The sequence below is a fragment of the Antechinus flavipes genome, chromosome 2, assembly GCF_016432865.1.
Source record: "Antechinus flavipes isolate AdamAnt ecotype Samford, QLD, Australia chromosome 2, AdamAnt_v2, whole genome shotgun sequence".
NCBI classification, from domain to species: domain Eukaryota; kingdom Metazoa; phylum Chordata; class Mammalia; order Dasyuromorphia; family Dasyuridae; genus Antechinus; species Antechinus flavipes.
In genome coordinates this window covers 639039875-639064322 of record NC_067399.1, presented here as the reverse complement: position 1 = coordinate 639064322, position 24448 = coordinate 639039875, and the positions used below count along the sequence as shown (strand labels likewise).

The 24448-nt window shown below is 50.1% G+C and overlaps 1 protein-coding gene across 2 annotated transcripts in view; it reads left to right on the top strand.

Annotated features, from left to right (window-relative positions):
* Positions 1-16229, top strand: part of UNC5B (unc-5 netrin receptor B) — a 123848-nt gene extending 107619 nt beyond the window's left edge. For both annotated transcript variants that reach the window (XM_051982201.1, XM_051982200.1), the window contains 9 exons: positions 4283-4477; positions 7112-7501; positions 8971-9058; positions 10730-10898; positions 11147-11380; positions 12713-12862; positions 14159-14323; positions 14882-15063; positions 15990-16229. In XM_051982201.1, the coding sequence (XP_051838161.1) occupies positions 4283-4477; positions 7112-7501; positions 8971-9058; positions 10730-10898; positions 11147-11380; positions 12713-12862; positions 14159-14323; positions 14882-15063; positions 15990-16155 (1739 nt within the window). In that variant the 3' untranslated portion in view covers positions 16156-16229. The remainder of the gene's footprint in view (positions 1-4282; positions 4478-7111; positions 7502-8970; positions 9059-10729; positions 10899-11146; positions 11381-12712; positions 12863-14158; positions 14324-14881; positions 15064-15989) is intronic.
* Positions 16230-24448: the final 8219 nt, after the last annotated feature.

The following is a 24448-nucleotide window of genomic DNA, read 5'->3' as shown; positions in this document are numbered from 1 at the left end:
GTCTGTAGAGATGGAGGGGCAAGAGCCCTGGAGAACAGACAGGATAGAAGGAGAGCACTGGGAGGACCCTTCGACACCTCCACTCCCACCCTGTTTTATAGATTAGGGGAAGGAAAGTGACTCCTCCAACATCACACAGTGGTAGCATTGGGGCCAATCCTTTTAAGCCCTGTAATTTTTTGGAGATGATACTCAGGCTGAGTTTCTCCTCTGGGGTGCAGACCATTTCCTGCCTCCCCCAGTTAGCTCCTGGAGTCTTCGATTCTAGAGTTGGAGGCAACCATAGAAACTCCTTTGACAGATTAAAAAACCAGGGCATGAGAATTATGTAATCTTAGAATGATGCCATCCAAGAAGACCAGCATTCAAATCTTGCCCAAACCAACTAGAACTTGCTGGACATAGTAGTATTGCTCCCAGAAAGGCAAGCACCCCTAAGATACTGAAAAGAGCAGATCCAAGGATCTGGAGACCTGACATTTGGCAAATTAATGAGCTTTGTGCCTCAGTTTCTTTTTCTGTCAAATAGGAAATCCCTACCTCAAAGTAAATATTAGGAGCCATAAGATTTGTGCGCACACACACACACACACACACACACACACACACAGAGCCTTTAATCTCTCTCAATATCATTTCTATAACATGAAGTGATTAGATTATTTTTAACATTTTTTTCTCTCGTGGTTTCGCCCAGTAGTCTGATGAAACCTTATCATAATATTTTAAAGCAATGTTAAGAAATGCTATATTTCAGTTAGACATTCAAGGAGAAAAAGGGCTTCATTTTTTTTTCCATTTAAAGCACAGACCTTGGAGCCTGGAGGCTCTGTGGGCCTCAGGTGAGGAACACCTGGATTAGATGAAATCTGAGGTCCCCTACCCTCTAAATATGTTAGAAATGGTTGAAGGAGCTTTTTATCTGATGAGGAATTTGGGAGGCACAAGGAGAGTTCTTTGTTCACTGATGGCCCTTTCTATCCCCCCAAAACCAGCTGAGGAGAGAAAGGGAAAAGGCTAGAGGCATATGGGCAAGCAGTAGACCATCCCAAGTGAAGGATGCTGGGGATCTTCCCCGGAGAGACAATGCTCTTGGCTTGGAATGGTGTCTGGATTGTTTCTTGTAGCTGTAGAGAGATGGATACATTGGCTGGAGAGCAGCGGAGAGCACTACAGACCTCGCTTGCAAGGTCCACTTGGCGTAGGTGGTTTGATGTATGGGGTTCAGTCAGTGCTGCTGCTGCTTCTTTGGAGGGAGCCAAAGTGCTGAATCCCCCGACTGAGGCTCTGTCCTCCCCCACTCTGATCCCCTCGTGCCATTGCCCTCCCTCACTCCTGTGCCCTCAGTCTCACATGCCTGAGTCCTGTCCCTTATGCCCCATTCCTTCCCCTTCAATCCTCAGCTGGCTCTTATTCTCTCAGAATAGAGACGCTCTTCTCACATGGCCAAATCATGGGTTAGAATTCTGGGCTTTCTAGCCACTGATGTGGCCTCTCCTGGCCCCAAATGGCTGGTTATGCTCTCCAAAGTTACCCCTGGGCACCCCGTCATTCCCTGTTCTCTTCTCACCCAGATCACCTCCCAGCCTCCTCCACGCCATCCTTTCCTCCCTTCCTCCATCTTTCCCTCCCTTCCTTCATCCTTCCCTCCCTTCCTCCAGCCTTCCCTCCTTTCCTCCATCTTTCCTTCCCTTCCTCCATCCTTCCCTCCCTTCTTTCATCTTTCCCTCCTTTCCTCCATCTTTCCCTCCTTTCCTCCATCTTTCCTTTCCTTTCTCCATCCTTCCCTCCTTTCCTCCATCATTTCCTCCTTTCCTCCACCCTTCCCTCCCTTCCTTCATCTTTCCCTCCCTTCCTCCATTTTCCCTCCCTCTCTCCATCCTTCCCTCCCTTCTTCCATCTTTCCCTCCCTTCCTCTATTTTTCCTCCCTTCCTCTATCCTTCCCTCCCTTTTTCTCTTCTCCCCATCCTGTCAGGGACTTACTGTCTCATAAGTCAGCCCCCCCGGGTGTCCATGCTAATAATGCTACAGTAATAACACCAAGGCTAATAAAGCAGCAATAGCCAAATAATACTGTGGTAATTAAACTACAGCTCCCAGATAATTCTGGAGTAATAAAATTAGCAATAATGCTGAACGACCCCCAGCTCTCTGGAGGACGGTGGGGGGAGTGCTGAGGGAGAGGGAGAAGCCAGGTTGGCTAATTGGAGATTGTAAATTACTGAGCAAATGGCCACATGTGGGTGATACAGTGAATGAGAAGGCAGACAGAAGTGGCCCCCATTTCTGCAACCATCCAAGAGCGGGGTAAAGCAGGGGGTGGCAGGGAAGCCCAGCCTCTCAGCCAAACCATTGGCCAGCCGAGAGCATCACCGAGCACCTCCTGCATGCTAGGAGCTGGGGAGTCCGGGGAAGCCAGATCCGGGATGGGACACATGATCTTTGCCCTGACTGAGCCCGCCATCCCGAGTCACAGAAGGAAACCTTGGAGGCCATCACATAATGGCTTCTAATAACTAGCATTTGTGTAGCCCTTTAAGACACAGATACTCATTTGATCCTTGCAACAACCCTGTGAGGTAGGCACTATTATTATCCCCATTTGACAGATGAGGAAACTGGGGCTCAGAGACCTCCAGTTATTTGCCTAGGGCATACAGTTAGGAGGAGCTGAGGCAGAGATTCAGTTAAATGGCTTCTTTTCACAGAGCCCTGGGCTAGACATTTGGGAAGACACCAGGTTCACTTAAGGCAAAGTGTCTCCCCTCTCGGAGTTTCTTGTCTAATCGAGAGATGTGATAAACGGCTTAAAACACATTGGGCAAAAGAGCTCTAAAATGAGAGAGAGGCTGCAAGAGGAAGCAGAGGGAGGGGGTAGGCTGCAGACAAAGCCTATTTAAGAATTCTAACTTTTCTATGGGACCATCCTGCTTCCTGAACGTGGGAGCTCAGAAACAGCCGGAGAATGGGGTTGTATCCCAGGGGCAGCTCACACAGGGTGTACCGGGAGAAAGCCCAGAGCTGAAAGTCCGGAGACCCTCGCCATAACTCATTATGTGACTCTGGTTCTAAGTCAGGGCCTATTCCTCTCCAAGACCTGTTTCCTTATTCATAAATGAGGTTGGGGGGGATCCCCTGAAAGGCTGGGGGAAAGGCAGATTTACCCAGAGCTCCGCAGAAGAAAGGAAGGAAAGAATTAGCTGCTATAATGCACATCAGGGTGTCCTGAGGCTGAATGGCTGCACCCGGTGTGCCCAGCTGGGCTAGCTAGTGACAGCAGCTGGTCAGTCTCGCCCCAGCCCCACATCCATCCCAAAGCGAGTGACCTTCTACGTGGTGGGAGGAAGGGAAAGGAGTAAGGGCTGCCTCTGCCTTCCCTCCTCACCTGCTCCCCTCCTCTTTATTTTTACTGCTTTCCATCCCTTCTCCCCCTAATTTTCGGGACTATGGCTTTCTCCTCTTCCTCCCCTCTTGCCATCTCCTCGGCTACCATGTGGTCTTTCCTGTGGGACCATCTTGCTTCCTGAACATGGAAACAGCCACGGGAGTGGGGTTGAATCCCAGGGGCAGCTCACACAGGATGTACGGCCTAGTGGGAAAAGCCAGTTCTAAAGCCTGGAGTTCCACGCCGTAACTCATTCTGTGACTTTGTTTAAGTCATGTACCTGTTCCTCTCCAAGACCTGTTTCCTTGTTCTGCCCTGTCAAATCGATCCAAGGTTGGGCTGGGAAAAACCTAATAGTGTTTGGAAAGGATGAGTACTTGCTTCTCTGGACGTATCTTGCCCTGGTCTGGCAGGTCCCTGAGCCCGAGCCTGTCCATGCTGAAAGCTTCGAAAGGCTGGGGGAGCAGGGCAGGATCCCCTTTGTAAGATGCAAACTAGGCCTTGGGGTCTCTCCTGTTTATAATAACACCTGACGGTTTTATGGCATTTTAGAGTCTCCCAAGTAATTTTCATACACTATTTTTAGGACCCTCCACCACGATGCTGGAGGGCTAGTGAGATGATCGTGGATCCCACAGTCTGTTCAGACAAGGTCTCTGACAGGAGCACCAGGGTCTCTTTGGGGGAGTCTGTTTGTGTTGTCCCTGATGATGTTCAAAAAGGTTAAGGGATCGACAGAGCCACCCATCTAGAAAGCGTCAGAAGCAGGATTTGAACTCAGACCTTTGGTGATCTAGGTCGGAGCCAGGGGGATTGCTTGGGGTTTCGGAGGTGGGGATCTCTGCTTTGCCCTCCCCTTTCCTGACTTTTTTCCACTTCCATTTTCTCTTTCCCAGTGATGGAGGCAACAGGAGACGTGGCTCTCTATGCGGGCCTGGTGGTGGCCATCTTCGTCTTCATCGTCATCCTCATGGCCGTCGGGGTGGTGGTGTACCGGCGCAGCTGCCGCGACTTCGACACCGACATCACCGATTCATCCGCCGCCCTCACTGGTGGCTTCCACCCGGTTAACTTCAAGACAGCGCGGCACAGTAAGGAGAAGGAGAAGGAGAAGGGGAGGAAAGAAGTGCTGAGGCTTGGAGAGAGCAGGAATCCTGGGATGGAGGGAATGGGGAGCCAGGGACACCAGGCCTTGTTTAGACTCTATTAGTGAGCAATTATTGAGTACCTGCTGTATGCCCAGCTGTGAAGGGATACTTATGTAGATGTTTTTAGCACAGTGTCTGGCACAGGGAATAAGTCTGCCTTACTCCCAGCCTTGAGGAGCTCACTGCCCAGCAAGGGATGGGATTATGGGGAGGAGAAATAAGCTGAGAGACAAGGAGGAGCTTGGGTTCTTGGGGCACCAAACATCAGCGTTGGCTCCATGGTCCACCCAGACCAGATCTCTGGTGGAGCATCAGGTATTCTTTGGAGAATAAAGCTAACCGCGAAGTACTTATTAAGCACCTACTGTGTGCCAGAGGTATACTAAGTACTGGGGTTGCAAAGACAAAGATAAAGCAGTTCCTTCCCTCAAGGTGACCCTTCAAATTCTTGAATATAGCTATTAAGTCCTCCTTGAATGTTCTCTTCTTCAGGCTGAACATTTTCAGTTAGCTTAACTGATTTTCATATGTTGTGGACTTAGGCCTATGTATCTCTCTTTCTCTGTCTCTCTCTCTCTCTGTCTGTCTCTCTCTCTCTTTCTTTCACAATTGGGGTTGTGACTTGTCCAGAGTTACTCAGGTCCTTCTGATTTCAGGGCTGGTGTTCTAACCATTGCACTGGACAAGTCATTTAATTTTTGTCTATCTTCATTTCCTTATTTGTAAAATGGGGTGATAATAGTTCTCGCCTCCCATGTTGTTGTGAGGATAAAATGAGATGGTATTTGTAAGGTACTTTGCAAATCTGAAAGTAGAAATGCTAGTTCTGACTATATAATGGGGAAAATCACTATCTACCCATCCCAGAAAACGTTGGGGAATAAGATTAAGATACAGAAAATAATCTGGAGGCCAATGAGACAGTGTAATAAGTGCAAAATTGAATAAGATGTGGGTCTATTCAAGATAGAGAGAAATGCCCAATGGATCGTCTAGGGAGGACTTTATTGAAGAGGTATCCACTGAGTAATGAGTTAAGCTGACACTGGGTCTGAAACCATGCATTTTTTTCATTAAGACTAGGGTAAAGGGTCCCTAAAAGCTCCTTCTGGGAGAGGAGATCAGTGCATGTAAGGTGAAGAATAGTGTCCCAGGTCACACTTTCTAATCCCATCTCTTTTGGCTGATCATGTTCTCTCCTTCCTCAAATTATTCTAGAACATGGGGCAGCTAGATAGTACAGTGGATAGAGCACTAGAACTCTGGAGGACCTGAGTTCAAATCTGGACTCAGATACTTAAGACTTCCTAGTTGTGTGACCCTGGGCAAGTTACTTAATCCCAGTTCCCTCACAAAAGAAAAAAAAAAGAGATTAATACTTTTAGAGAACACTTTCTCTGATCTCTGCTTTTACTTCCATCACTCTCTACCTTGCATAATGATGATGATGATAAGACAACACTGGTAATGGTTGATGATGATGTTAAAAATGCTGACAGTGGCCATGATAATGATGATCATGATCATCATGGTGACAATGACAACACTGATGATAAAGATGATGATCATGATCGTGATCATGATCATGATGACAATAACAATGATAGTGATGATAATGATGATAGCTTATGTCAATAACAATGATAATAATGATCGTGATGGTCGTGATGACAATAACAATGATAGTGATGATAATGACAATAACAATGACAATTATGACATTGATGATGGTGATGATGATGATGATGATAATGTCAATGATGGTGTGGTGGTGATGATAACAACTAGCAATTATAGAGCACTTTGTATATGAGACTTATCTCTGCTTATATTGACTTTTCCAAGTAGGAAGGAAAATCCTTGGAGGCAAGGAATATTCTCCTTTTGTCTTTGTATGCCCCAGATCGTAGGCAAGTGTATGTTAGTTATAGAGCTCACCCTGAAGCTAGGAAGACAAGTTCAAGGTCTGCCTATAAGCCATGCTAATTAAGTGATCGTAAGCAAGTCGCTTAGTTTCTTAATGATCTCAACAACCTCCAAGACTATAAGTGGCCAAGAAGATGCCAGCCTGCCCTGGGAGAAGGCATTTCCTCACTTGAGAGTTCCTTATGCCAAGGAAATCCCAGTTCCCCTCACTATCTTATCCCATCCCATCACTCAGCTTCTCGCACAGTGACCTGAACACGCTTAATCCAGTGAAACTGGTTTTCTTGCTATTTCTCATGCACCACCCTCCTTTTCCAGACTCTTGAGCAGGATTTCTGGCTATCCCCCAAACCTGGAATTTCATTTCTGCCCCTTATCTTCCCTGGCTTCCTTCTCAGCCTAGCTAAAATCCCGCTTAGTCCAAGAAGCCCTGCGTGATTCCCTGTAATGCTCTCTGTTGTTCATCTCCAATTCATCCCTTTTGTATTTTATTTGTATACAATTGTTAGCATGTTACATGGTGAACTCCTCAAGGGGAGACTTATTTTTTGCCTTTCTTTATATCCCCAATGATTAGCACAGTGCTTGGCATACAGTAGGTGCTTAATAAATGCTTATTGACTAATTGTTGATTTCTGTATTGAATTGCAGACAACCCGCAACTATTGCACCCATCCGTGCCTCCTGACCTCACAGCCAGTGCAGGCATCTACCGAGGGCCCGTGTTTGCTCTGCAGGACTCTTCTGATAAGATTCCTATGACCAACTCACCCCTGCTTGACCCCCTGCCCAGCCTGAAGATCAAGGTGTACAATTCATCCACCACATCATCCACTCCGGGTCTGCCTGATAGAGCTGATCTGCTGGGAGTCCTGCCTGTGGGCACCTACCCGAGTGAGGGGATCCGGGATGCTCACTTCCTCAACCTGAGAAATGCCAGCCTCAGCTCCCAGCAGTCCCTGGGGCTGCCTCGAGATCCTAGCAACTGTGCCAGTGGGACATTTGGCTGCCTCGGGGGGAGACTCACTATTCCTGGCACAGGTATGCCCCCCGTCAGAGTGTTTAGAACCCTGTCAGGGCAGCAGCTTATTCTGAGAAGGTGGGGCCACGTAGAATGCCCCAGACTTAGCTCTGCTCCTTTGTCCCTCTCCCTTGGTCCTGCCTCCTTTTGCTGTGGCTGTGCCCCCTCCTGCCCTGGCTCCTTTTCCCTTTCCCTTTGGATCATACCGCTGTTAGGGTCTCTATTATGTGGTTTAGTGATGAAAATGATGATGATGGCTGCCATTTAGGTAGCATTTTAGCTTTGCAGAGCACTTATAACACATCGCAGAGATTTCATTCTAGAGCCCAAGGAGTCTCAGTGTTCAGACTCTTCCTTTTATAGATGAGAAAATCAAAAGCAAAAGAGGTTAAATGGCTTGCCTCTACTCACACAGCTAGTAAAGTGCCAGAGACAGGATCCAAAGCCAGATCTTCAGACTTCAAAGCCTATGCTCTTCACACTGAGGTAGGCTTCACACATTACCTCATTTGAGTCTTACCTATGAAGTAGGTAATATGATTATCCCCAATTTACAGTTGAGGAGATGGAATCTCAGAGAGAAAAAATTATTCACTCAGTACATATAAGAAGCAAGATTTGAACCCTAATCTTTTAAAACTGAAGTTTAGCACCATATATTTCACTGCCGCTTTTCTATCTAGTCATAATGTCATAGGACTTTAGAACTGGAAGGAAATAATAATAGCTCACATTTTCTGTAGATCTTTATAGTTTTTATAGTTTTTCTCACCCTCACCCTGTGAAGTAGGTAGTGTGTTATTATCCCCATTTTACAGATGAGCAAACTGAGGATCAGAAAGGGGAAGTTTCTTACAGCCTCATAAACAGTAAATGGTAGAGCGAGGATTTCATCCTGACACTAAAGCTGACTACTGGACCTTTACCTCAAAGATTCAGTTGGCTTGGCTAAATCACACAAGATTTCATTTAGTTCTTGCTGGGCCTGTACCTGGCACGAAGATCATGGGTTCAGAATCTTTCGAGCTGAAAATGACCTAGAAACTGCCAAGGCCAGCTCCCTCATTTTGTAGGTAAAAGACCTTAAGACCGCTGTTCAGAGTCCCATAGCTTGGAAGCATCAAAGGCAGAATTTGAACTGAGATATTCCTGACTCCGAGATGTTAGTTATGTGCAGTAGGATCTAGACTCGCGAAATGTCAGTACTGAAAAGGATCTTGGAGGTGATCCGGTTCGGTCTCCTCATTTTAAGAAAATAGACTCAGATTTACCAAGGTCATGCCGCTAATAAGGAGCAAAGCTAGGTCTTTTGGCTGAAAGCTTGGCCCTCCTCTTCCACTATACCGTGTCTCTATCCCAACCAAATGTGTCTCCTGGGCACCTCAGCCCTGGCGTCAGTCGGAGCAGCCTATCCGTCCTTCCGTGGCGGAGGCAATTGTAGAGCCCAGGGCTCGTGCCCCTTCCTGCCCTGAACTCCCTCTCCCTCCAGGGGTGAGCCTGCTGGTGCCCAACGGAGCCATCCCCCAGGGGAAATTCTACGAGATGTACCTGCTCATCAACAAGGCAGAGAACACCCTGTGAGTAGCTGAGCCCCTCTCCCCCAGCACCCCTCCCTACCCCAGGGCTACTCTTTTCTTCCTTTCTGTCAGCCTCCCTTTGCTGCCCGGGGCCCCTTGTGGTCCTGCCCTCCCTTTCCAAGCTGGGCCCTCTGTTCCAAAATGCCCCTTTTCTCTCTCCCATCAAAACCACTCCCTGACCACAACATAGCATTTATACTCTTTCTGTTATTGTTTGCTCATATTTTTGTTTTTCTTCCCAGGTTATTTTTACCTTCTTTCTAAATCTGATGTTTCTTGTGGGCAAGATAATTGTATAGATATGTATATATTTATATATGTTAGATACACATGTATTTTAAACATATGTTTAAATATGTTAACTCTAGATATGTTAAATACAACATATACTTTAACATATTTAACATGTATGGGACTACCTGCCTTCTAGGGGAGGGGTGGAGGGAAGGAGGGGAGAGGTTGGAACAGAAGTTTTTGCAAGGGTCAATGTTGAAAAATCACCCATGCATATGCTTTGTCAATAAAAAGCTATAATTTTTAAAAAAAGCAAATCATTTTGAAAAAAAAAAAACCCTACTCTCTGAATGCCAGGATTTCAGCCAGCTGTCAGAAGGAAAAAGATCTGAATAAAGTACTTCCCACAGCTAAGTGTGAGGGACTCACAATGACAGTCTGATGCCTCACCCTTCCCAGAGGCATTTCCATGTCCAAAACTGATGCTTCTTAAGCCAAAGGCATGAGTCACTGGTGGAGGAATACTGCAGTATTTCACTGGACAATAGAAGAGGGAGCTGGGAGGAGAGGGAGGGAAGACTGCAGCCTTTCCTCATGTCTCTCAAATCCTACCTTGCTGCAGACCCTGCTTTCCTTCTGTCCCTTACCTCCCATGAATGGGAAATGGAACCCCCAGAATTGTGGGGAAAAGGGTCTCTATTTGTAAGGAGCCCCCTTCTCTGACTAGGCAATATTATGGGAGTCACCCTGATGCAAATGGGGGGATCTATGATCCAAGAGCTAGAAGGACCCCGAGGCTGTCTAGTCTAACCCCATCATCTGACAGCTGGGGACTGTGGGTGTTAAGTGGTTGGTTCCGTGGGACCTGATCATAAGCAATATAGGCAATATTTGACCTTAAGTCCTTCAATTCTGGAATGGGCATTTTCCCCATGACCCACCCACCTCCCTCTTTCTTTGCTTCTACACTACCTTACAGCAATACATTCGGAGGGGCTTAGGAACCCTAGAGAGGAGTTACCCCCACCCTCCATCCCATCCCCAGCAGTAGCTGCCCAGAGCCCTTCCCCTTCCCTCCAAGTAGGCTGCACCCCTTGTCCCCCGGACAGAGGGTCCCCTGGGGTCCCAGGACAGGCCGGCATCGGTCCCTTCCCGGTAATAAAGGGGGCGTCGGGCAGTGCTGGGTTTCTGTCCCATAGTCTTCTCACTGTGAGGGGAGGGTGGAGTTATCCTTCCCCCTCTGACACAAGGACATTCTGAGACTCCACAAGGCCCCCTTGAAGATGGTAGCCAGGTCAGGAACAGATTCTTGCCAGGTTCAGGTCCTTCCTGCTTCCATTCTGGTTGAAAGAGAAGTGTCCCACATTTAGGATCCCGCTTTGCTTGAGGGCAGCAACCTTCATTTTTGTCCCCCCCTCTCTCCCTCCCCTTCTCTAGTTTGCCTTCGGAAGGGACCCAGACAGTATTGAGCCCCATGGTGACCTGCGGGCCCACGGGACTGCTCCTCTGCCGTCCAGTCATCCTCACGGTCCCCCACTGTGCTGAGGTCAGCTCCGGTGACTGGATCTTCCAGCTGAAGACTCAGTCCCACCAGGGGAACTGGGAGGTGAGGAGGAAGGGGAACGCAATGGGACAAAGCAACCTCTCATTCCCTTCCATGGGGCTGGGGGACTGGGGGAACCCCTCAAGCTCCCTGTCCCGCTCCTTCCGAGGCTTCAGGGAGAGGGGTCCTCTCCTCTTTGGCTCACCAGCCAGGAGACTCTGGGGGCGCTCAGCCCCGAACCTGGGGAGGCCGGCGCGCGTCTCGGGTCTGACCTCTACCCCCCCGGGCTCTTCCCACCCCTGTCTTGGCAGGAGGTCGTGACTCTGGATGAGGAGACGCTGAACACCCCCTGCTACTGCCAGCTGGAAGCCAAGTCCTGCCACATCCTTCTGGACCAGCTGGGCACCTACGTGTTCATGGGAGAATCCTACTCCCGCTCGGCCATCAAACGGCTCCAGTTGGCCATCTTTGCCCCCGCGCTCTGCACCTCTCTGGAGTACAGCCTCAGAGTCTACTGCCTGGAGGACACACCCGATGCGCTCAAGGTAGCTGGGCTGCCAGTCTGGGGACAGCCCCTATTTTATTTTCCACGCTTCCCTGACGACTCAACACGGCACCTTCCAACTCCTCTGGGGCCATCTTGGTTCTTCCTTGACTTCAATAAACAAAAACACTTTTTAAATGCTACTAAGCGCCAGGCGCTGTGCCAGATATCCTGGGGTAGAGTGACAAAAATGGAAGTCCCTGGTCTCAAGGGCTACATCAGACCCCTCATCCCCTCATCCCTACCCCAACTGCGTACAGAAATACTGACATCCCTGATAATGTAGTCCCCTCCAAGGTACGTCTCTCTGTTATCCCGTAGACTTTTCCCACCAACCCCCCTCCAAAAATAGGTCGTGGCTGGCCTGGAAGCCAGACTTGGGAATGACGAGGTTTAAAACCAGGGCTCCTCGTGAAGTCCCTCAGGTGGGGGAAAGGACCAGCCATGGAGGGTGGGGGGAAGGGCCAGCCGTGGGAGGGGGGGAAGGGCCAGCCGTGGAGGGAGGGGGTCCCAGAAGGCTTCTTTGAAGAGGGGCAGTTATAGTTGGGACTCAAAGCTGAATGGAAGTTAGCCAGGCAATAACGGGAGATGCTGTGACCCACGTTTTACCGATGGGACCAAGGCCACACAGCCAGTGTAACTGCAGGTCTCCCCTGGCTCCCGTGTGGCTCTCAATGAGCTTCCTGGGCTGCGAGTCTACCAGGGCCTCAGCAAGGAGAGAGCTCGCCTGAAGGCTCCACGGAGCATTTTCATTGGCAGGAAACATTGTCTATTTGCTGTTCTCAGCAGGACAATGATCCCCGATTACTCTGAAGGATTTGTAATGAAAGATCCCGCCCATACCCAGAGAATAGATTGAATCACAAAATGACACATGATCTAACCCTCTGGAATGAGTGGGAGACCTCAGCAGACCCACTTTAGCTTAAACCAAGAGTGATCTTGTCTCAGAGAGCTCTACGTAATATTAGCAGGTCTTTGGGATCTCTATTCTTTTTGTCTCTCTTATAAATCTGTCTCTGGAATCTCCCTCCACTTTTCCTTACAAATCAATAACTGTTCCCTGCATCGAGTTATACCATCTTTGTCTTCTCACTGGGTCCCTTCTGACCACAGGCTCATCTTTTATTTCAAGCCTGGCATTTGGTGCCATCCTCTTCTGCCTTCTCCAGCCTAGCTCCTCTCTCATCTGCCCCGTTCCCTGGGCTGGGCTTCTGTTAGTCTGTCCTGGGCGCCCCTCTCCTTGGTCCTGATCCCTCTGGTCCTGCTAGAGTTTGTCAGGGTTAGAGGGAAAGGGCCCGGTCCCTGAGCAATCCTGTTGGCTGCCCTGCAGGAGGTGCTGGAGTTGGAGAAGACCCTGGGTGGGTACCTGCTGGAGGAGCCCAAGCCCCTGCTTTTTAAGGACAGCTACCACAACCTCCGCCTTTCCATTCACGATATCCCCCATGCCCTGTGGAGAAGCAAGCTGCTGGCCAAGTACCAGGTGAGCAAACTGGCAGGGTGTCGGAGAGGAGGGCCACACATCAAGAGAGCCTATGGACCCAAGACTACAGGGCCATGCTGTGGGGTCTCCGAAGTCATGTCGTCCACCTGAGGCCTGGGGGGTTGGCACTTGCCCAGGGTAAGAGGGGTAGTGATCACCATCAGCAAAATTTGAACTCAGCTCTTCTGACTCTCTTTGCTAATGGGCCTGCTTTTCCATATACAGACATTTCCTCAACAATCATAGAAACAGCTGCTGTTTCTAAAGCACTGGCAAGTTTGCTGAGCCCTTTCTCTTTTTAAAACAAATTTGATTTTTTTTTCTCTCCCTCTCACCTCCCTTCCCTCTCAAAAAGAAGGAAGGAAGGAAGGAAGGAAGGAAGGAAGGAAGGAAGGAAGGAAGGAAGGAAGGAAGGAAGGAAGGAAGGAAGGAAGGAAAGAAGGAAAAAGGGAGGAAAGGAAGGAAGAGAAGAGAAAGAAAGAGAGAAAGAGAGAGAGAAAGTAAAAAAGAAAGAAAGAGGAAGAAGGGAGGAAGAAAGGAAGAAAGAAACAAAAGTGGGGGGGAGAAAGAAAGAAAGAAAGAAAGAAAGAAAGAAAGAAAGAAAGAAAGAAAGAAAGAAAGAAAGAAAGAAAGAAAGAATGTCCAAAAAAGGCATACCTCATTCTTCACGTGTTGTCCATCATTTCTCTGGCAGCAGATGGACAATATTCTTCCTCATTGGTCCTGAAATCAGGGTTAGTCATTACTACTAAGAGGAAAAGGATGTAGAAATGGGAATAATAAATGGAGTCTTTAAGTGGTTGTTAATATAGACCAACCTTCTACTTAAATTTTGAAATACTTGTGTGTGTGTGTGTGTGTGTGTGTGTGTGTGTGTGTGTGCATGCCATTTACTAGTTGTGTTACCTTGGACAAATGACTTCCCCAATTTCCTCTTCTGGGACAGGAAGGGATTGGTCACATGCTCTCATGGAACATGTGGGTCCATGTATGGATTTCAAAGACTCTTTAAACTCAAATGGGAAAATCGTTTCATCACTTTCACAAATCTATAATTGAAATTTAGCGCCTCCATCAACTTTTTACAGCATGATTCTGAGAAGGGATTCCTAGGCTTCCCCAGACTGCCAAGGGGATCTACATACCTAGAACCCTACTCTAGTGAGGAACCCAGGCTGAGAAGCCTAGAACTGGCTGTGGGCTCCTAGCCGTGGCGTGGCCATATGCTCCTGGGATGGGTTGGCAGAGGGGGGAACCACTGATGTATGACCGTACACGTCCCTCCCCTCCCCATAGGAAATCCCCTTCTACCACATCTGGAGCGGGACCCAGAAGGCCCTGCACTGTACCTTCACCTTGGAAAGATACAGCCTGGCCTCCACAGAGCTTACCTGCAAGATCTGTGTGCGGCAGGTGGAGGGGGAGGGCCAGATATTCCAGCTGCACACGACGCTGGCCGAGGTGAGCCTGGGGATGGGAGTGCTGGCCCCCGCTGGGCCCTTCTCTGAGAGGGAGCTGCCCACCAGGGCCAGGGAAGACCGTTCACGATGCTTGCCAAGTCCATCCCCCGCCCCGGGACCCCAGGGAGACAGATCATCTCTTTCCGTGAATAAATAGCAGAGTTGGACAAAATGTCGTCAAATATGAAAAGAGCTCGGTCTGCAGTGACTGAAAATCAGGAAAAAGAAGTTCAGTGCAATGTGCAGGGCACCGTGCTAGCTGTTAGGTAAAAGAAAAAGTCTTCAGGCTCGATTCCCACCCTTAAAGACCAAGGTGGGACTTGTGTAGACATCAGTAGCCAACAAGCTTCCTCAACAGGCTCCTCCCCGGCAGGTTGTAGGCTCTTTGAGGGCAGGGAATATATTTTGCCTCTTTTTTGTACCCCCAGCATCCAGCTGCTTCTCCCATAGAAGGAGCTTAATAAATAGGTTGATTAAAGAGGAGGTCTAAGAACCGAGGGAGTGTCGGGAAGGGACCCTCCGCCCTCCCTAACTCCTCTCCCGGCCTTTCCCCTTTCAGACGGCCGCCGGCTCCCTGGACAACTTCTGCTCTGCGCCCAGCAGTGCGGCGACCACCCAGGTGGGACCCTACGCCTTCAAGATCCCATTGTCCATCCGGCAGAAGATCTGCAACAGCCTCGATGCTCCCAACTCCCGGGGAAACGACTGGAGGCTGTTGGCCCAGAAGCTGTCTATGGATAGGTGAGTGCTGGGGGCTTCCTGCTCTCCCTCCCCACCACGGCCGTGTTCCCCTCACTGAAAGGGCTCTGAGTGCTCGCACCCCTCACCCAGCCCCATCTCCTCTGCTTGGATTACCTTTGGCTCTGGATTTGAGCTCATTCTTCGAGCACTGAGTGTCACCTTTGTTATCGAGGGTATAAAGGGGAGCATCAGATAAAGTCCCCTGCCCTCGAGGCTCCCCTGGCCTTTCTAGCCTTCATTGCAAACTTGCTCTTTGCTGTTCTTCAAATCCAGTCTTCTGTCTCCCCTCTCCGCGCCTTTGTACAGAATCCACTCACTCGCCTTTTGCAGCTCCTATAGCTCCTTGACCTCCACAGCTGATAGTTTCTTTCCTCTTGAAATTAGTTTGTTTAATTTCTATACTTTATTATAGTCTACTAATGTCCACTGATTGGCCACTTTAGACGTGTGTTGTATTTATTACAATGTGCACATCAAGCCTCTCCTGGCTTCTTGAGGGTAGAAACTTCCTGTTTTATCTTAGTATTTCCAGCACCTAGCACGGTGTCTTGTACACCATAGGCGCTCAACATATGCGTGCAGAATTGTTGCTGAATTGATATTTTAATATCAATATCAATAATGTTTTGATAATTATTAATATATATGATATAATCATGTATTAATAATATTTATAATGGTAATATAGTTCTTTATGTGTCTTGTGAAAATGATCTCATTTGTTAGCATAGATTGTTATTATCCCCACTTTGTAAACGGAGAAACTGAGTTACAGAAATGAGGTAACTTACAATCCCCCAAATGGGTCACAGGATTTGAATCCAGATCCCCCAAATCCAGCTGTTTCCTTCTGCCCTCCCCTGATGCATCACCTGCTGATTTTCCCCCCATTAAGGAACCAATCTTTCTCTTTTTACCAATCCCAGGTACCTGAACTATTTTGCCACCAAAGCAAGCCCCACGGGGGTGATCCTGGATCTGTGGGAATCCCTGCACCAGGACGACGGTGACCTCAACACCCTGGCCAGTGCCTTGGAAGAAATGGGCAAGAGTGAGATGCTGGTGGTCATGGCCACGGACGGTGACTGCTGATGCCATCCTGACTGCCAGCCACGGACAGAGGAAGGGTGGAACTATAGGGGGCATGACAGGAGGAGAGAAAAAGGGGGTGAGTTTGGGGATGGGGAGATGTCCTCTCCCCCCTCACCCCACCACTGCAGACAGGGGTCTCCCCATTCTCTTCCTCTTCCTCTTCCCACTCTCACTTACCATAACCAGCCTTAGGAAAGCTACACACTCCATTGACAAGAGAGCCTAGAATCCCCCAGCCCCAGATTCTGTCTCTTCCTGCTCCAACCCTCCTGCCACAGGGAACTTGGGACCACGGCTCTGTGACGACGAGTGTCTCAGTCGAAGGGGGAGGTGACCCCTCCACCACCACCCCACAGACACATATATGCACAACAGCTCCCACGGCCCTCGGAGACCAGGGCTCTCTCTAAGGCTTCTGGGTTGGATTTTCTTTCCATTTCTTTTAAATGATGGGTTTCTCTCTCCTCCTAATGCCCTACCCTGCTCTCCTCCTTTAACATCACTTTATGCTTTGAAGAAGTCCAGTACGATCTAGACAAATTGCTTTCTTCTGTCAAAGAGAGAGAGAGAGAAAGAGAGAGCTTTAGATAGATGGCGATTAAAAGGTCAAAGAAGAAAACCACAAAAGCCGCAACGAAGGAAAAAAAAGAGGGGAAAAAACCCAGTTTCTTAGGAAACGCAAAACGATTTATTATCCAGATCTTTGGATGAGTCCTTTTTAAGAAAAAAAAAAGAAAGAAAACTAAAAACAAACAAAAAAAGATTTAAAAACTGTTTCCTTGAGTGGATGAGTGTGTGCATTTGGGGGTGTGGACAAAAGTCGCAGAGAACACAGAAATTGAGGGAGGAAGAAGGGAGAGAGGGAGGGAAGGAGACCAGTAGAGGCTGGCTGGAAAAGAAATCAATCTTGGGCTAAATTCAGAAGAGATATGTGACAACAAGAAGGCTAAATCACCTGGCTTTGCTCATCTCCAGATGCTTAAGAATGGTCCCCCCTACTTTTCTGGGGTCTAGGGGGAGAAGGAAAAAGAGAGTTTTCTCCTGAGCAGGGTGAAGGGAGGGGAGTGGGATGGCATCATCGGAAAGGGTTGACACTGGTCAGTATCCTGGCTGATGCTGATGCTAAAGCTAAAATTATTAGTGGGGGGCAGCTAAGTGGTGCGGTGGATAGAGCACCAGCCCTGAAGTCGGGAGGACCTGAGTTCAAATCTGGCCTCAGACACTTAACACTTCCTGGCTGTGTGACCCTGGGCAAGTCACTTAACCCCAATTGCCTCAGCCAAAAAAATTAATAATAATTGTTATGGGATTTAGAAGGGACCACGACAGAGCCACTTCTGAAGGAGGGCAGCCCGCCTGCCCAGGTTAGCAGAGGGGGTCAGGGTATACAATTCGCGCCATGCACAACACGTGGCAGATTCCTGGTGCGTCCTGGAGGATGCTTAGTCATTGTTCCGTGCTCCCTGTATCCCAGGTGAAGGATGAGCTCCTCAAATCAGGGCTTAGGTGTGTGGGAGAAAAAAGTAAGAGAAAAGACTCAAGCTGGATACACGTGGTGAGGAGTCCAAAGGAGGCCGGAGCCCACAAGCTGAGCCAGGTTTGGGGGCCAGCAGCCAGGGTCCAAGAGCTCCTTAACCAGCCAGGCTGAGCAAGGTCACCAGCTGGGACTCCAGAGAAGGGGCGTGCCTCTGCCCCTCGTGCGGATCCTGAGGTGACCGACGTCCTGCTATAGTGAAAAATAGGAAATTAAGCGTCACCTGGTTCTGGTCGAGGCTACGCCGGCGAGTCGCTAGGCGGCCCGGAATCATTTCTTGTTTCTGCACATCAATCAATCCGAGAAAAGGAGCGGGGGACGCAGACTGTGCTTAGAAGGGATTTTCCAGCTCTTCCCCCTAGTTCCTCAGAGAAAGGGACTGCTTCTGCTAAGGAAACTGTAGTGGAATAGAACTCAGCTCCCACTTCCTACCTAGGTGGCTTAGGGTAAACCCCTACATTCTCTGGGTCCCAGTTTTTTTTTTCCGTTATATAAGGAGAGATTTGGATTTGATGATCTCTGGCGTTCGTCCTAATTCTCTATCCCGGATCCTGGATTCTGAGGGTCTGGGATCAGTAATCCAGTAATACCCGCTTGGGGAAGGGGTAGTGCCAAGGTGTGGATGGCATTGGCAGCTATTCTCACTCCTGCCTTCTCGAGTCTCATTTCCGAGGGCTGCCTCCTCTCTAACGGGGTCCCTCCTTAGAGAGGTCTTTTCCAGGTGTTACTATGTAAGAAAGCTTGAATGGAAGCCTCCAGGCTAGTTCTGGGCTATTTTAACAGACATGGAAGTTGAGGAAATATGGGTCTGTTTACCTCCTGATGGTGAGCCTGGCACAGTGAGACCCCCTTCCCCACGGACCTTAGTGCAAGGGCAGTAGTCCCAGGAGGAGAGGTCAGGAAGTGAGACACCCTCCCTAGTATTCCCACTACACCTATTTCTGGGAGGGGGGAGAAAGCATAGGGGGACAAAGGAAAGGGGAGGTGGGACTGGAAGGAGGGCAGAGTTCTGGCTCCTGAGGGGGCGAGGTCTTGCCCCGGCTGGTCCCATTCCATGGCAAACACTGGGTGTTTGCTATTTACAGGCTCATAATCAGCCCATAATTCTGTCCTCCCACCCGCCCCAGACTGGGAGCTTGCCCCGGTTCCCTCAGGTCTACTCCTGGCTATTATCTCGGGACCTGCCGGAACATGTGCCATCATGCGATTGCTGGGAATTCACCTGAGGAAGCCGGGCAGACCCTGTGCCTTTGAAGATGCCGTTCACCTGGGACGCGGCTCTTTTTACAGTGCGTGAGGCAAGGCCGCACTGGGCATCCGGGGCTGTGAGCTGGAGGCTTTATGGTGGTTCTCACAAGTGGGTGGGGCGGGGAGGAAAGGAGGGTGGGAAAATCTCCCTAACTCAGGATGGGGCAGAAGCTGGGTCCGGAGAGGGAGGGGCCATTTGGGGTGCAAGGATAGCCCAACTCGGGGTGTTTACCCTGGAGGGAAAGTCACCCTACAAGTCAGTTGTTAGCAATCAAATGTTAGCAACCAGCTGGAGGCAAACTGGACCTTGGAGCAGCTGAAGCGTAGGGACCGGGGCCGCTAAGTGATACCGTAGTACCCAGAGCCCTGGACTTCAGTCAGAAAGACTTCCTGGGTTCAGATCTGACCTCTGATGCTTGGTAACTGTGGGAATCTGGGCGAGTCACTTCACCTGTTTCCCTCAGTATCCCCATCTGTAAAAAATGAGTTAGAGAAGGAAATAACAATTCTGGCGTCTTTGCCAAGAAAGCTCCAATGGGGCTGGAAGAGTCGGACACGAATGAAGCAGCTGAACAGTAATCACAGGGATTGGGCGCCCAGAGAAATCATAGGGATTCTCCTGATCTTTAAAATGGGGAGGGGGCTTAGGTCTGGACTCATCCTTCCAAGTGTAAGTCTACGATCCTGCCCCCAGTGATCTGGGTCTTGTTCTCTGTCAAATGACGACAAAGCGGCATTAGACACAAACTTTGGGGTCCTGTTTCCAGCCTCAGTGATTTCTGTCATCCTTAAGGGAAATGCCGAGGAGAAGCCCCAGCCTCCGAGGGCCCCAGTTTCCCACCCTCTTTCCCTCCTTTGTCCCCCTTTTCTACAACCCCAAACACCTCCCTCTCTGCTCTTCTTGCGGACCGCCCTCCCCTGTTGCTCTGTGATGGCCCGGCCGGCCCGCTCCCGGGCTCTGGGGTTGGCAGAGTAGCTCAGCCTCGAATGGAGAGAATCCTGGAAGTGCTGGGAAGGTCCGGCGCGCAGAGCAGCTCGGATGGGCCCAGGAAGGATGGGTCCAGCTGCCCGGAGTTATACATAGGCCCATAAAGGGCTTCCTGGGCCCCTCATCGATAAGGTTTGCTGCACAACTGCCTCCCCCGGAGGCAGAGCCGGGAAGGGGGCTGCGGGGAGATGGAGCTCGCCTTCCTCCGGGCTTCGCAGACCATCGAAAGGGGCTGTGTGAGTGTGTGTGTGTGCCTTGTGCGCGTGCTGTATTTTCCTGACTACATACGATGTATGCTCACTTATTTGTCTCCAGTTTGGGATATCTGAAGTGTCTGTTCCTTTCTCCCAGAACCCTGAGAGCAGCCTTTTCAGACTCCATGTGCCTCTCTGCCCTCCCTGCCTCTCTCTGTGACCTTCTCCGGGGGCCTGGGGGCTTCTGGGTCCACAAGGGGGCCGGTCTAGGCCCTGAGAGGGACCAGCAGCTCTGCCCGCGTCCCCGGTCGGCGGGCGGACAGGCAGACAGACACACGGCGGGAGGGGGGCTTCCGGTGGCTGGGGTGGGGGGAGCGTCTTTCCGGGGGGAAAGGGCCAATTGCTATGCTCAGTGGGCATCCTCTTTTCCTATTTATACATGGCAAGGGATGGGCAGGGAGGCCAGGGGCCGGAATCACGGCCCCTGAACCTGTAGCTGTCTTTTCTGTAAAATCCAAACCTGTAAATAATGTCTAGCATTCCTATTGTAACAAAATTAATTTTTATGGAATAAATTATATTTCCTAGTCTAATAAAAAATGAAATCGGGTGAATCCCGCTGCCAACTTCTGTTTTGGCACATTGGAAAACAGCGTTTGGGCTTCTTGCTGTCCTTCGCCTGACCCTGAAGGGAAAGAGGAAGGGATCATTAAGTCAATCAACAAACCTCTCTCCTCAGGGTCCACAAGTAGGAGAGCTGAGGAGAAGGAGGAAAGCGTCCCTGCCCTCCGGGGTTTTCCCGCTTAGGGTATGAGCATTCAGGAGCTGGTTAGAGGAGGGAGGGAACCAAAGCTGTTACGGCCAAGTAAGGCTCCCTCTAGGATATGGCCACTCAGATTTCCATAGGAGTGCCATTTTACAGGTGGGAAAATCGAGGCTCTGCGCTAAGTGAAGTTCCTCCCCAGGCCAGAGTCTCAGAGCCAAGATTTGAATCCAAGTTTCACCCGTGAGAAGCTAAGGGATGGTGTGAGCAAAGGCAAGGAGTGTTTGTGGGGCAGCGAGAGAGAAAACGGGCACAGGGACGGAGGGCAGAGAGGTGGTGTGCCGGGAAGCAGTTAGCCCAGGTGAAGATGACTTTGGGGCAAATCCGGGAAGGGCCAGACATCCCGGGGGCGGGGAATGGCCTCAAGGTGGGCACAGAGGCCCCGCTACAAAGCTGGTGCCCCCGCAGAGCCCTGTCGTCCGGGGGGTTTCCTTTGGTTCTCCATTATCAGAGAAGTCGCGTACCGGGCACAAGTGTTCAGGCCTGGAGCAGAGAGCGGCCGCGGCCGGGGGCTGGGATGTGAGGGGCCGGGCCGGGACCAGAGCGGGAAAGCAGGGACAGCTGGAACGGGGCCTCCGTGACTGAGCATTTGCCCGGGCTGGGTAAGCCCTCGAAAGCCGGGAGGCCCGAGGCCTGGGGAGCTGCCCAGCCTGCCGCCGTCCCCAGGGCTACGGTGCTCCTCCTCCCCACCAGGGCCGTTCCACAGAGTTTGGGACCCCCGGATGCTAACCCAGCCCCCCAGCCACAGCTAACACGAGCGCACTCGCAGAGGATTTCGCTGCCCCGGGAGGCAGCCTCCCCTTCCGTGAGGACGCTGGGTGGTTTTCCCCTCACGTGTACCAGCAGCAGCCCCGTGTCTGCTTTGCCACGTGGAGCAAGAGGAGCCTTTGTTTGTTTGTCCCGGTGCTCCCAGAAGTGCTCCTGCGGGGGAGGCCGTGGCCGGGACGTCCTGTCCCTCGTGCTGCCCAGCCGCGGGGTTCTCGGGGAAGGCGCTGGCATTACTGGGGCGGCGCCGGCAGGGGCAGTGATGGAAGCCATGTGTTTCCGATGGTGGCCGTGGGGGTGAGGGGAGCGGGCAGAAGCAAGCCCCAGAGGGCCCAGCGCGGCTCTCACGCGGCCTGGTCACTCGGAACGGGGACCAGAAGCCCCATGGGGCTAAGAGATTGGCAAACGTAGCCATCTTGTGAGAGAGAGAGACCCTCCTGCCCAGAAAGGAGACCAACAGCAGGGGAGACGCCATATTATTTCTAGTCCTGCTCATAAACCCCTTGGCAGTGAGACGGGAGTCTGGAAAGCCTTCTCCTCCTTAGTGGGAGAAGAGTAAAACTAGGGAGACGACATGCTGGCCGTGGGCGACACCTGCGGAAGGCCGCTCTCCCAGAGAAGGAGACCCCCGCCCCAGCTCTCTGCACTCCCTGAGGGTCACAGGCATCCATGTTTATTTTCCTGCCTCTCGCTGTAGTCTCCGTATGGGGTTTTTATGGCTTTCTGCCTCCTAGAATTCCTCACTCCAGCCTTTTTCAGGGGCATCCATGTTCCATTACACTCCCAGAACACGGAGCTTTCTCCCGATTGCATCAGGGAATCGCTCCCCGCTCTGGGCTCCGCTCCCGTTCCCTGAGAGCCAATTCCACTGATGAAACTGGCAGCGCAGCTTGGCTGCTGGACCCCAGAGTCCATCTACCCCATGAAATGCCCCTGGGACACATGACTGTAGAGAGGGAACGGAGACATATGGATAAATACAGTAACTGGGGAAGGGTGGAGAGAGGGAGAGGAAGCATTCCTACAGAACCTACTCGCACTGGGCGCTGTCCTAAGTGCTTTACAAACAGCTCAGTCGATCCTCACAACAACCCTCTTATTATCCTGATTTTACAGCTGAGGAAACTGAGGCAAATGGAGACAAACCCCGTGCCCAGTGCATACAAATAGTGCCTTGTACATTCTGTGGGCCGCCTCAGACATTTATTAGCTGTGTGATCTTGGCCAAGTCAATTAACTTTTCTGTACCTTCACTTCCTTACCTGAAAAAAGTGGAATTGGCTTTGATGATCTTAAGGTTCCTGTTCTAGCTAAATGTATGCTCTAGAACCCATTCCAGTTGTATAGTCTAGGTGCAAGACTTAGCACCAACAGGGGGCCCTTTTCCCCTTTTCCTCCCCATTCCCACCACCCAGAATGCCTCCATGTTAGTTGATTCTTCTCACAACTTGGATGATAGAGGGAGTCACTCCCTCTATTCCTTCTAGGGAGATGGAAGGGATTCATGCCTTTCCCCGCTTCTGTTACCGCACCTTACGGAACTTTTGCACCGGCCTAGCCATCAGTCCAGACACACATGCTTTTTGGCCTTTCCATCTACCCTACCACTGAACTTTTAAAAAGATAGTTTGTTTTCCCCAATTAGAATATGAGCTCCTTGCGAGAAAGAATTATCCCCGCTTTTTCGATTTGTAGCATTTAACATCATTCTTGGTACATAGTAGGTACTTAATAAATGCATTTTCATTCAGTCATTCATTTTTAACTTAATAAATTTCTGTTGAAACAAGGGGGAAAATCATTTCTTCCTTTAAAATTTCCATTCTGTGCTAAGCTAGGCAGCATAGGGACTGTTTTTGTCAGAGACAGACCCAAACTGTGGAGTCAACTGTTTTTGATTGTGCTGAGTGAGGTAAAAGGAGAGAAGGGTAGCAGTGGGGAGGAGATCCAGAGATACCGGAGCTGCTTCTGCTCCTTCCAGGGGAATCCATTTATTGAGTGGATGGAAACAATGAAAGACCTTAAAAATGGATCGAAGGTAACAGTTTCTGGGACCTACTGTTTTTAGGAAGGAGACAAACCGGACCAATTAGTTCTCTTCTGTCATCCTTTAGTATCAATAAAGTATTTTCTCACACAATTATCTCTACACTGCCTAACCCTTCATCATTAGGGGCTTCACTTTGAAGTATTCTTCCAGTCACGAGGAGGCGTCCATCCAAAATATTCCTCTGATACCTCATAAGGGTGTGGACGCGACCCTGTTCCGCATAGGCTGTGCTGGAGGAGTATAAGCCTAAGCAACACCTACCAAGCGGGAAAGGCTGGTGATAGATTATACATCCAAGGCAATGGTGGAAGTCTAGTAGTCGTATCTCAGGTCCTTGTGAGTTCAAATCTGGCCTCAGACACTTAACACTTCCTAGTCGTGTGATCCTGGGCAAGTCATTTAACCCCAATTACCTTAAAAAAAAATCTGAGAGGAATTCCTGCCTCAGTCACTGTCATTTAACTCTTAGTTTAAGAGGGCAGTGTTCCCAGAGCTGAGCGATCAGCCAATCAGAGGGTCACATCCTCCCTTCTCTGTGAAAATTAATCATCGAATTTGTCTCTAGCACCACGGTATATCACCCATAGTTGCCCAATGCCCCCCCACTCTACAACTTCCCAGTTCTGTACCAACTCTCAACTTCTCTTCTTCCATCCATCTCCTTTGGGTAACCTGACCCTTGGGCACCTAT